Source organism: Marmota flaviventris, chromosome 6 (assembly GCF_047511675.1).
Source record: "Marmota flaviventris isolate mMarFla1 chromosome 6, mMarFla1.hap1, whole genome shotgun sequence".
NCBI classification, from domain to species: domain Eukaryota; kingdom Metazoa; phylum Chordata; class Mammalia; order Rodentia; family Sciuridae; genus Marmota; species Marmota flaviventris.
The window spans coordinates 2,790,366-2,803,076 of record NC_092503.1 but is presented as its reverse complement, the minus strand read 5'-3'; the positions used below and the strand labels follow the sequence as shown (position 1 = coordinate 2,803,076).

The 12,711-nt window shown below is 52.9% G+C and overlaps 1 protein-coding gene across 1 annotated transcript in view; it reads right to left on the bottom strand.

Annotated features, from left to right (window-relative positions):
• Positions 1–2,247: 2,247 nt before the first annotated feature.
• Positions 2,248–12,711, bottom strand: part of LOC139706103 (uncharacterized) — a 41,823-nt gene continuing 31,359 nt past the window's right edge. The window contains exons 8-13 of the mRNA XM_071613782.1: positions 12,413–12,505; positions 11,831–11,934; positions 8,045–8,105; positions 7,267–7,466; positions 2,656–2,755; positions 2,248–2,305 (exon numbers count right to left, since the gene is read on the bottom strand). Of these exons, the coding sequence (XP_071469883.1) occupies positions 2,255–2,305; positions 2,656–2,755; positions 7,267–7,466; positions 8,045–8,105; positions 11,831–11,934; positions 12,413–12,505 (609 nt within the window). The 3' untranslated portion in view covers positions 2,248–2,254. The remainder of the gene's footprint in view (positions 2,306–2,655; positions 2,756–7,266; positions 7,467–8,044; positions 8,106–11,830; positions 11,935–12,412; positions 12,506–12,711) is intronic.

Below are 12,711 nucleotides of genomic sequence, written 5' to 3'. Positions count from 1 at the left end.
GTGAAAAATCATTTTTGAACCCTACTTGTGAAAGTCTCCCCTACTTGACAGCATAAAGTTACTTCCTAAGTTATATTTCAGGACTTCACTTGTTGTACTTTTGCCCCTGGGACCTACGATCAATTCAGAACTGATTGGTGTGGTTTTCCCCCATCCAGGGTTGCCCACGTGGCCGAGGGTCACTTGCTGAAAGTGTCCTCTCCCTGCTGCCCTGAAGACCACTCTTGTTGCAAGCTGTGTGCACAGACGTGAGGATCTTTCTCTGCGCTCTGTGCTTGGTGTGTGTGCAAGTGGGTTCACACGGGTCCATTCTATGCCTGTTGCTACAGCATTGTCCGAACTGGTACAGGGTCTTCAAGAGAGGGAATATTTTGCCCTACTTGAAACTTTACATTTCTATATAGGTGTTAACATCAATTTGTTGTATTTAAATTAAAACTGTTGGATAACAGTTGGAATCATATAGAATCTATAACTTGTGTGAAATTGAAATCATTATGGTATCAAGTCTTCCAATCCACAAAACAGGTGTATCCATTTATTTATTTAGATTAAAAAATATTCTGCAAAAATAGCACATGGTTTTCATGGTGCACGATTTCATTAAAATCATCCCTAGATGTTTGCTATTTTTTAAACCATTGTAAATGACATTTCTCTGTTGAATTTTTGCTGGTATATAGAAATATAGTCAATTTTTGTATCTTCACCTTTTTCCAGCCATCTTCCAAATCAAACAATCAAACAAATAATCAATCTGTAGATTTGTTGGAATTTTTCTACTTAAAAGACAAGTTTATATCTTGTTTTATAAACTTTACAGCTTTTATATCTTTTTCTTTCCTATGATATGAGTCAGACTTCCCATACTATATGGAATAAAAATGGGAAAGATGTGAAGTATATTTTTATGTGTTGTGAGTGTGTGTGTGAGTGTGTGCACCTTCAGATTGAAGGATTTCCCTCCGAGTCATGATTTCCTGTTACTTTTATTATAAGCAGAACTTACTGAATCGAGCGGCACCACTAGGCCCCATCTGTTCACATTTTCTTCCAGAGTAAAGCAAGTGTGTCCCTGCCTGAGGTGGCTGTGTTTCCTCCTGGTGACACATGCCTGCTCTGGCTCTGGAATTGCGGTCACCTGCCTTCACATGCTGGCTCCCGTGTTCTGAGAGAGTCATGCATGAACAATGGCATCGTTTCTTCCTCGCGGGTTTGTAGAATTCTGCCATGAAACCACATGGCCTAGAGTTTCCTTATTTTATTGGTGGAAAGCTTTTTAATTTGTTGGTTTTATTTAACATTTGTAGGACTTTTTAGGATTTCTATTACTTATTTATAATTTCTTTTCTTCTTCCTCTTCTTCTGCAGGGCTGGGGAAGGAACCCAGGACGTCACACAAGCTAGGCACGAGCGCTACCACCGAGCCACATCCCCAGCCCTCTCTTCCTTCCTGCTAAAATAACTCTGAGAGAATTTGCCTGTTACTCCTATTGAGGTGCTGTCTGCATTTCTGGGTATTATCCCCTTGTTTTTCTGGGGATCCTTTGACGATCTTCACTTCTTATTGGGTGGTATTCTTTTGACTCACTTTGTTCATGTTTCTTGGGTTTCCTAAATCAGAGGAAATTCTTCTCTCTTCAAATCCTGCTTCTTCCCCCTCCTCTCCATTATTGCTAGTGGAGCTGATTAGACGTGCTGGACTTCTTCCTCCGTCCTCTGTGCCCCGGGCCCTCTCAGGTTCCATCTCTCTCTCCAGTGATGCATGAGGTCGTTCTTCTGACCTGGCTAGTTCAGGGGTTCATCTTCAGGTACACCCAAGCTACTGTTCAACTCACTCACTGAATCTTCTTTTCATTTGTTATATTTTTCCACTTCACAATCTCTATTTCACTCCTTTTCAAATATTTTCTCTCACAGTTTAAAAACTCATGTTGAGGTTTGTTCAGCCATAACGCTCTGGTCAGGCACAGAAAACACAGGCTGACTGTGTACCTGTGCTGACCGTCTCTGTGACCTGGCTTCACTGTGAGTCTGATCCACCGGGGCCTGCTTCTAGGGATTCTCGGTCACCCGGGCTTCCCCGTGGAAACGCCACACGGTGAGGAACAGGCTTGAAGCTGCGTGTTGAGTACATGCTTACCTACTTGGACTGCGGATTAAAGAAAGAGAAAGCTGTCTTTTCCTTACTTCTTGGGGAATTTCAACATTTCTTTCTCCTTCCGTCTTTGCATCTAGTTCTGATAGGGCAGCTTCATTCTTCAACCACATAGTTAATCCAGTACCGACTTCCTGTCTTGGCCTCCTACAATGAAAGAAAAAAAACACACCCATATATATGAAACCTTAAAGGTGAGTGTCCTAGGGACACACCCCCATTGCCTCACCTCATTATCGGCCATTTGCTCTTTCTCACCAGGGAATTAGGAAATGGCTCCTTCCCTCCAGCTCCTACCATGGCTCAGGAATTTCCCTATTTCCACCTCTGACCGCTGGCCCATCTAGTTCCCAGCCCTGAAATCCTCAGAACCTTCCCCTGCTGGGACCCTGCTCCAACCACACCTCCCACCCTTGCAGCTCTCCAGCCCTGGCTCCCACTCTCATTTGCCCTTTGATCTCATGGAGGGCGACATCAGAGGAAGGACAGGAGCTGACCACAACGCGGTGAGTCAGAATCATGTGCTCCAGGGCCAGGGGTGCTGTGGTCATCCCAGGAGGAGCAGGTTCACCCTTCACGTGCTCTGCCAGGTTACGCCTAAGGAAAGAGGGAAGGCTCCTTAGATGGTATTTAAACTGCCTTTCTGTGCATAAACTCAAAATCGTGTTAATACCAACACATAACTTTTTTCTGCAAATATAAGAACTTTTTCTATCCCATTCAATGACATTAACTTCCTTAAGAATCCAATTTTTTAAAAAAAAAATATGAATTCTCTCCCCAAGAATTCATATGTACACAATCAAGTGCAAGTGTCTTAAGGGTTCCGCCTCCCCACTTTGGGTTGGCCAGTCTTAGGTCGGCACCACAGGCTGCTACAAGCTTGCAGACCAAGCCCCCCTCAGTGGCTCTCTGAAGCCTGCTTCCCTTGTGAATTTTGCATTGAGTATGCATCACATTTACTGATATCCTGCCCTCCTTTCCTGACTGTTTGAGTGCATAGCCTATATTAACTCAAATTGGAAATCTTGATCCTTGGGGAAATCATGGAGATGTTCTTCAGGATTTGGGAATCAAGCAGAGAACATTTGGATTAGCATTTTGTGCTCAACAATCCTGCTGTGGAGGATGTTTTGTGAGCCACAGATTCCTGCTAAATGAGACTGCATCTTTTCCACACCCCACCTGATAGAGTACAAGAACCTTGGGTTACTTTCCCCAACATCCCCACCCCTTTCAGCAGAAAATAGTTTGGAGATGTTGTCACCCATGTTTCCACAGAAATGGAATGTAGAGATTGACAGTGGGGAAATGGAACAGTGGTCCACTTTATGCTTTGAGTATAACCCATGCTGCTCTGCCACTGGGGGTGAAAAAAGACTGCATCTTTTTCTGGCAAGACACCTTAGTCCTCACCAAAACTAACTATCAAAGAAATGAAACAAATCACCTTCAACGAGGATCTGTGTGTCCGCATCTATGTGTGTCTGTTGGTTTGTGTGTCTCTGTGTGAGTGTGCATGTTTGTATAGGAAAACATTCACATTATCCCATAACCTCAATGAAAATTGGAACAAACCAATGACATTGGACAAATTATATTATAACACTGTGTGCACACATGGCTATGTGACAAGAGATCACACCGTGATGTACACCTGCAATGCACCAATTAAAAAAATGGGGGAAAGGGAAAATCCAAAGTAGTGACCAGTGAATTTTCACCTGCTCCATAAGTTGGCTTGAAGCTCCTGTCTGAAGACATCACAAGTGGGTAGCACACGGGCTGTCTGGAGATGGGGACTACAGGACAAGCCCTGGACCCAAGTCAGGCAAAGGAGCCAAATGACCCCGTGCTGTCCTGGGCCATGGGCTACATGGGGTGCCCAGAAGGTTGGCATGCATGACACTGCCAAGGGCAGATGTCATGCTCGCCCACAACGGAGAGGAGCCAGTCATTACCACATCTGGTGTCAGGCTTCACCTCCAGGATCAGAGGGTACGACAGCTACATTTGAGACCCAAGGCACTCTGACAGAAACATTCACTCTCTTCACTTCCCTCAATTTGGAAAGGACTCCGAGAAGAAAAGCAATGTCAGTAAGACTACCAAGGTAACAGAAGACTTAACTCTCAGGTCCCGATGGAGGCCTCACCAAGCCTCCTCAGACTGGCTCCTGCTAAGGGCATCTGTCCTGCAAACGCACTTTGAAGACCTCGGGGCCAGGCTGCCAGTGGATTTCTCCCTGGTTGGAGGCAGGCTCACAGATGGCAGAGCTCCTGCGCATCTTTATCACCCACGACCTGAGCAAACCGAGCCTGAAGCTCCACAGGACTTGCTCCTAGGGACCAGGGGCTAATACAGAAGGGCACCGCGATGGTGTCAAGCCTGTCACCACCAGATGCAACTCCAACTCCCCGCAGCCTGGCGCTCCCCCCTTCCCGTGAGGGCGTTGGCCAGAAGTGTGAGGTACCACTGCTGGTACCACTGTCAGTGGACGGAACTGGACACTCGAGCTGGTGCAGGATCCCAACAACCCGATCAGGGTCCCAGCGCCCACTGTGCAACAGGAAGCCAAGGCCAAGCCTGGCTGAGGCCTGAGGGAGCGAGGAAGGGAGGACCTGGTGCCGCCAGGGGCACCGCTGGGCCTGGCCGTGAAGAAACCTGGACCAACAGGAGCCCATCGAGTCATTCGTTCTAGAAACAATAATGGGCTTCTGCTGTGTGCCGGTCACTGTCCTGGAGGCAGGAGACACAGTGGTAGCCACCCGCTGTCCTCACAGGTGCCTTACGAGAGCTGGTAATGGCCCGAGGCAGGAGACTGCTCCCCTGGACGGGGACTCGGGGAGGAAGAGCAGAGGCTGGGGGCTGAGGCTGGGGGAGCGCAGGCCCAGGCCACCCATTCAGGGGGTGCCTGGGGACTCCTGGAGAGGGGTGTCGGCTGGCTGAGACCCAAGCAGGGTCTGCCGCAGAACATCAGGGATCCAGGTGCTTGGCTCTGCATTCTTCTCGCCCTCCACCACACTCGCCAACACCTCCGCCACACACCCCTTCACCTCCACCACATACCCCATCACCTCCACCACACACCCCTTCACCTCCATCACTAACTCCTTCAACCTCCACCACACACCCCTTCACCTCCACCATACACCCCTTCACCTCCACCACACACCCCTTCACTCCACCACACACCCCTTCACCTCCATCACTAACTCCTTCAACCTCCACCACACACCCCTTCCCCTCCACCACACACCCCTTCCCCTCCACCACATACCCCACCACCTCCACCACACACCCCTTCACCTCCATCACTAACTCCTTCAACCTCCACCACACACCCCTTCACCTCCACCACACACCCCTTCACCTCCGCCACACACCCCTTCACCTCCGCCACACACCCCTTCACCTCCGCCACACACCCCATCACCTCCACCACACACCCCTTCCCCTCCACCACACACCCCTTCACCTCCACCACACACCCCTTCACCTCCACCACACACCCCTTCACACACCCCTTCACTCCACCACACACCCCTTCCCCTCCATCACTAACTCCTTCAACCTCCACCACACACCCCTTCACCTCCGCCACACACCCCATCACACACCCCTTCACTCCACCACACACCCCATCACACACCCCTTCACTCCACCACACACCACTTCCCCTCCACCACACACCCATTCACCTCCACCACACACCCCTTCACACACCCCTTCACTCCACCACACACCCCATCACACACCCCTTCACTCCACCACACACCACTTCACCTCCATCACTAACTCCTTCAACCTCCACCACACACCCCTTCACCTCCACCACATACCCCATCACCTCCACCACACACTCCTTCACCTCCATCACACACTCCTTCACCTCCACCACACACCCCTTCACCTCCACCACACACCCCTTCACCTCCACCACATACCCCATCACCTCCACCACACTCCCCATCACCTCCACCACACACCCCTTCACCTCCACCATACACCCCTTCACCTCCACCACATACCCCTTCACCACCACCACACACTCCTTCACCTCCACTACACACCAGATTACCTCCACCACACACCCCTTCACCTCCACCACACACCCCTTCACCTCCACCACATACCCCATCACCTCCACCACATACCCCTTCACCACCACCACATACTCCTTCACTCCACCACACACCCCTTCACCTCCACCACACTCCCCATCACCTCCACCACACACTCCTTCACTCTGCCACACACCCCTTCACCTCCGCCACACACCCCTTCACCTCCGCCACACACCCCTTCACCACCGCCACACACCCCTTCACCACCACCACACACCCTTTCCCCTCCACCACACACCAGATTACCTCCACCACACACCCCTTCACCTCCATCACACACCCCTTCCCCTCCACCACACACTCCTTCACCTCCACCACACACCCCTTCACCTCCACCACATACCACTTCACCACCACCACACACCCTTTCCCCGCCACCACACACCAGATTACCTCCACCACACACCCCTTCACCTCCACCACACACCCCTTCACCTCCACCACATACCCCATCACCTCCACCACACAACCCTTCACCTCCACCACACACCCCTTCACCTCCACCACATACCCCATCACTTCCACCACATACCCCTTCACCACCACCACACACCCCTTCACTCCGCCACACACCCCTTCACTTCCATCACCAACTCCTTCAACCTCCACCACACACCCCTTCACCTCCACCACACACCAGATTACCTCCACCACACACCCCTTCACCTCCACCACACACCCCTTCACCTCCACCACACACCCCTTCACCACCACCACACACTCCTTCAACCTCCACCACACACCCTTTCCCCTCCACCACACACCCCTTCACCTCCACCACATACCCCTTCCCCTCCACCACATACCCCACCACATCCACCACACACCCCTTCACCACCACCACACACTCCTTCACCTCCGCCACACACCAGATCACCTCCACCACAAACTTCATCACTGCAACATGGGTTGCTTGTTAGTTTTTGTCTGTTTGCAAACATTTCTCATTTCTGGGTTTTGTTCGATTGCTTTGCCACTCACTTGCCACACAGGGCCACCTGGCGACCTCCTGTTTTCCGGTGGGGCGTTCTCTGTGCACTCGCTGGGCTCTGGCACTTCAGGAAGCGAAGGGCAGGCCTTGCTCCAGGCTGACGCCCGATGGGTGGTGGGTCCTCTGTCCCCATTTCCCTGGGCTGGACTTCTTCCTGCCCGGTGTCTTCATTCGGGACCATGAAATCCAGCTTTCAGAAGCAAAGAATACTTTGATTTTGTTGTGGCTGCTTTCATTATATTTGTAATACGAGGAACAATGTTTAGAAAAGAGTTTGGGACAGTAGGGCAGCAGTGCTCACTTAAATGGGTATTTATTTATTCATATTTTAAGTTTTCCATTGTCTAATAAGTGCCACTTTAGGAAGTAGTGTCTCGTTGCTGAGTGACGCTGCCTGGACCCCACCAGGCTACGCACTTCTGCCTCCTGCCTGCTGCCAGATCATCACAGGGTGGCAACTGAGGGGGCCCTTGGGGCCAGAGGAAGGTGGGTCTTTGCGTTCTGTTTTTAAGTTGGATTCAACAATAGATTGTTGTCTCATTACAACCCCGACTGGCCCCGGTCCCGTGGTCACCAATGCCCCGAGACACCCCCACACCACCACTCAGGGCAAACGGACTTCTTCACTCCTTACCCTCCAGGGCAGCCACCGCCTGCTGGCCGGTTTCTGCACCCACAAGAATGCCAGCTCCCCCAGAGCCTCCCAGATCTCCGTCCCAGGCAGGACAGAGTGTCACTTGTGCTGCCACTAGACCCAGGGTCACTGACCAGACCTCCAGCTCTGCACTCAGCGTGCTCATCTGCAAAGCGGCCGTCTCTCTCCATCAGTCTGCTCAGGTGGCACCAAACAGAGAAAAGCAAACACAGGGAAGCTGTCAGGCTCAGCACCCCTTGAACACACACAGGCTGCTCTGACAGGTCCTCCCACTGCTCCTGCTGGAAGCCCGGGCCAGGACTGCCCCAGGGGAAGCCCCCAGCCTCCATGCATTGTGTGGCTCTGCTGAGCCCCTGCAAGTCCCCCCAGTGTGGAGCCACATGCAATCTCCTTTTCTGACTTACTATTAAAAGTAAACCTGGCATCAAAATGGGCCCAGGCCCAGGGAGCGTGGGCTGAGGGGGTGCACTCTGCCAGGGGGGCCATGCCCAGGGAGCGTGGGCTGAGGGGTGCACACTGTTGGGGGGCTATGCCCAGGGAACATGGGCTGAGGGGTGCACACTGTCGGGGGGCCATGCCCAGGGAGTGTGGGCTGAGGGGGTGCACACCGTCGGGGAGCCATGCCCAGGGAGCATGGGCTGAGGGGTGCACACTGTCAGGAGGCTATGCCCAGGGAGTGTGGGCTGAGGGGGTGCACACCGTTGGGGGGCCATGCCCAGGGAGCATGGGCTGAAGGGTGCACACTGCTGGGGGGCCATGTCCAGGGAGCATGGGCTGAGGGGTACACACTGTTGGGGGAGCCATGCCCAGGGACCGTGGGCTGAGAGGGTGCACACTGTCAGGGGGCTATGTCCAGGAAACATGGGCTGAGGGGGTGCACACTGTCAGGGGGGCTGGCTCATGGACAGGCTGCTGGCAACACCCTGAGGATGGCTCAGGAATATGCCATCCTCGCTGCTCCGAGTCCCGTGCGCACACCCACAGTGTGCAAGGTCACTCAGTTGTTTACACACTAGGGATGACACATGCACACCTAGGGGCACGCTGGCTCGCCAGAGGGGGACAGTCCCAGGGCTGGAGTGTGGTAAGATATGTTTGGAGCACAGTGCCCCTCACCTGGGGACAGAGGCCATGAGACCGTGCCTGGCAGGGAATCCCTTCAGGCCTTGGCCAGCCTGAGAGTCCAGGGGACCTTGGATTACCCTTGACCTGTCCCCGTCAAAGTGTAGACTCCTGGCGTCAGCACCGGGCTCTAGAGCCAGTGAACAGCCAGCGGCCAGTGTTAGCCAGCGGCCAGGAGGGACTGTGGGCAAGGCCTGCCAGGACATCGTCCCCCTTCTGCGTGGCTTCCCCTGGAGAGACCAGAACACCTGTGACAAAGAAGCACCGTGTGAGCCTCCCACCTCCACACAGGCTCAGCCGACAGCCCTGGGGGGCTCCTGCTGAGCCATGGGGTCACCAGAGCCAAGGTGGGGGAGTCAGGGTGCATTCCTCTCAAGCTGACTAGAGAGTGGCCATTTGTCTCCACACACGCCACACAGCAAACACCAAGGCAGAAGCAAACACGAGGTCTTTTATCAGCCCCGGGGACAGCTGTTGGGTAAACTGCCTTCCCTGGGGAAGGGCTCTAGCCCAGGGGGAGACACACACTAATGAAGGCAGAGTACCTGCCCTCCAGGCGTCCAGCTCTCAAACAGCGGGACCATCCCCCAGGAAGGTGCGGGAAGGCCCCCGCCCCCATGCAGGGTTGGGCGGAGAGAAGGCCATCTGCAGGGGAGGACTCCAGGGGAAGCCGTGGGTGGCCCAAATGAGGGAGAGGAAGAGGAATCAGGGAGTGAGTTGGAGCCAGTCTGAGAGGCAGGGAGCCCTTGGCCCGCAGGGAGCCTGCAGGTAGTTGAGCTGACGGAGCAGACGTCAGGGGGTGCGGTGTACTTGGATGCCTCTGGAAGCGCGCTGTAATGCCACGCACTCACGTCTGAGTGTGCAGGCGCTGGGGTTTGCTGAGCGTGGACACAAGGACGCGAGCAGGCCCCACGAGGTATGCCAGGGCCTCTGGGTGTTTCATAGGCACCTTTCCTCAGAAAGTGTGCCCAGATGGAGCAGGCCAGGGGCTTGGCTCATCTGATCCAGGACCCCGCCCAGAGCAGACTCTGAGCATGGCTGCCAAGAGGTCAAGTTTTCCAAAGACTATTTTTTTCCAAACAGGTTTTTCATAGTCATCTGCATTTTTGGAGTCCTTCATGTCTGTCTGTCTGTGCACAATATAAGAAAACGTAATGCCAGCTACGGGAAAGAGCAAGCGGGCTGAGGAAACTTGGCCTTCAGCCTTTCTAAACTTAAGATTTTACAATTTTTATTAGTTATGCACATGGTTAGACTGTCTCCTTCCCATGTCAATTAAATACCATGAGCTACCTCCAGGAGTTCCCTGTGCTCTTAAGAGGCCGTAGCTCCACTGTGTGACAAGGTTACTTGGATGTTGTCCTTGAACCGGCCACAGATCTCTGCCTTTCGGCTCCTTTTGTGGGTGGGGGGTGAGGAGATATGGCTGAGCCACTGCAAGAGAAGACTGTGACCATGGGGTTGCCATCCCCTCCTGCTGTGTCTCCATAATTATTTGGATTGGTTTAATCCAAACCAAAAAAATATATATTCTGGAGACACTTGAGCAGATTGAGTGTAAGGACGGCAGTTCAGGAGCCGGCCTGGGATCAGGGGCTCACGCTGGGCCTCAGAGGCCAGAACACACTTCTCGGCCCATCTCCATTTCCCCTTTCCCACTGATTAAAGCAGGCCAGAAAATTACTTAAGCCCTTAGATTGCAACAACAAAGGCTTGGCTTCTCTGTTCAATCAAAACTGCTTGGCTGCCTGATTCAAATGCTAATAGCGGAGCCTGAATTGGTCCCTAAACCAGGGAGACACCTCCTCCACCCTCCAAATGACCAGAAACTGGCTCCTTGCTACAAGAATCCACAGCAGTCTCCCAGCTGGACATGTGCAGTGGCCTCGTGGGAAACAGCCCGGGGGGTGGACTCTGGGTTTCTGGGGAGGGAAGGAAGGGGCTTTTCCCCCTCACAAGGCTCTGACCCCTGAAGACTTTGGTCTCCACCTTTAGGACCCATCTCTCTGCTGTGTGTTCAACAGATCTAGAGAGCTCTTGAGCCCTTTGAGGAAGAGAAAGGCCCCAGGTTCAGAATCTCAGAAAAGGTGGCCTTGAAACGCTAGGAGGTCCCAGTGAGTCCTCCAGGCCATCACAGAGCCCTCCGTCCATCTCATTCCAAGATGGCCTGGCTTCTGTGTCCTCTAAAGAAAGGACACAGTTTCCCAGCTCCCTGCCAGTCTCCACTGGGAGTGGGCTTCTGCACGACCGATGGCCAAGAGACATGCGCTTGCTTCACACCCCCCAGCCCACAGAGCAGGATGGGCCACGGATCCAAGTTCAAGTCCTGGCTCTTAGGGAGCAACGGTGAGCCGGGTCCTGAGGTTCACTGTGACCCCACCAGTAGTGCCAGGGACACAGAGAGGCCAACCCCCACATCTCCACACAGCTACAGGAAAGTACTCCCAGGACACATAGGACCTCTGGCAGCAGGCCAGGGACCAGAAGGCCTTCCATGGCTGAGGACCCCCAGCCAGGCTACCTAACGTTCTGGGTCTCCATCTCAGAGGGATGGTAACCGTGCCCTATCTGATGGCCTTCCAGAGCATTTGGTGGCCTCCTGAGTGGCAATTCTCTAACACACTTATGTGCAAAGACGATTGTGGAAAGACATTTAAATTAGGCATTAAGGGCTGGGGTGTAGCTCCAGCATGCACAAGGGCCTGGACTTCGTTCACAGGACCACAAAACAACCAAGAAAAAAAAGGCGTTAAAATATGTTTTAGAAAGGAACTCACCTTCTGGAGAATTCCATGTTTGCAAGAGAGGTTGAATACATCTGATACAAGCGACGAAGATAGATCTTACTTCGGGAATCCTTCTCACCTGTTTTACAAGCGATCTTGCTCTGTAAGAAATATTTTGTTGTGAAAGTATTTGTGCTTGTGTCTCACCTTGGAGATGGAATCTGCAGTGGTCAAGGATGGGGACAGCACGGGAAAGCACGTTATCCCACACAGCAGCCGTACACTGTCATGATTCACCAGGGCTAAACGTAGCAAGTTACTCCCCCTAGTTGGCATGCATAATACTTACGACATGGGTGGAAACCTTCCAGCAGTGTAAATTATCAGCAAGGTAAAGGGTGGACAGCAAGCTGGGCCCTCTGTCCTGCCTCTGGCCAGGCTCATTCCTCTCGCAGTGGGAAAGAATCACGGTGAGTTTCCTCCTTTCTTTCTTCTCCACTATTGATTCTCCTGAGTCTCACTTTGAACTCAGGCCCCTCTGGCTTCTCATGGGCTAGCGGTGCTCTGAAGCCCAGGGTGGGAGGAGAGCTGCAGGAGAGCAGCGGGATCGGATCGCCAAGCCCCAACACTCACCTTGCCCTGTCCTGGGGCTCGTCTTCCCAGTCTTCCTGCATCTTCTCGCTGTTGACACCTTTTCCTCCATTCGGTCACTTGAGAAAGAAGGCCCTTGGGGAAAAGGAGACAGATCTTTCTACACATCCTTCAGTGCCACCGTCAGCCAGTTGTGCTCCTCCTCTTTCACAAGGACTTAAGAAGTGAGAAATACACCTTCTCCTCTGGCAGCTAATGCAGAGAGAAAGGCCCCTGCTGAAAATCGAGGCTTGGACTCGACTCAAGACGCAACAGAACGGTGGCTCAGAACGGGCCTCCTG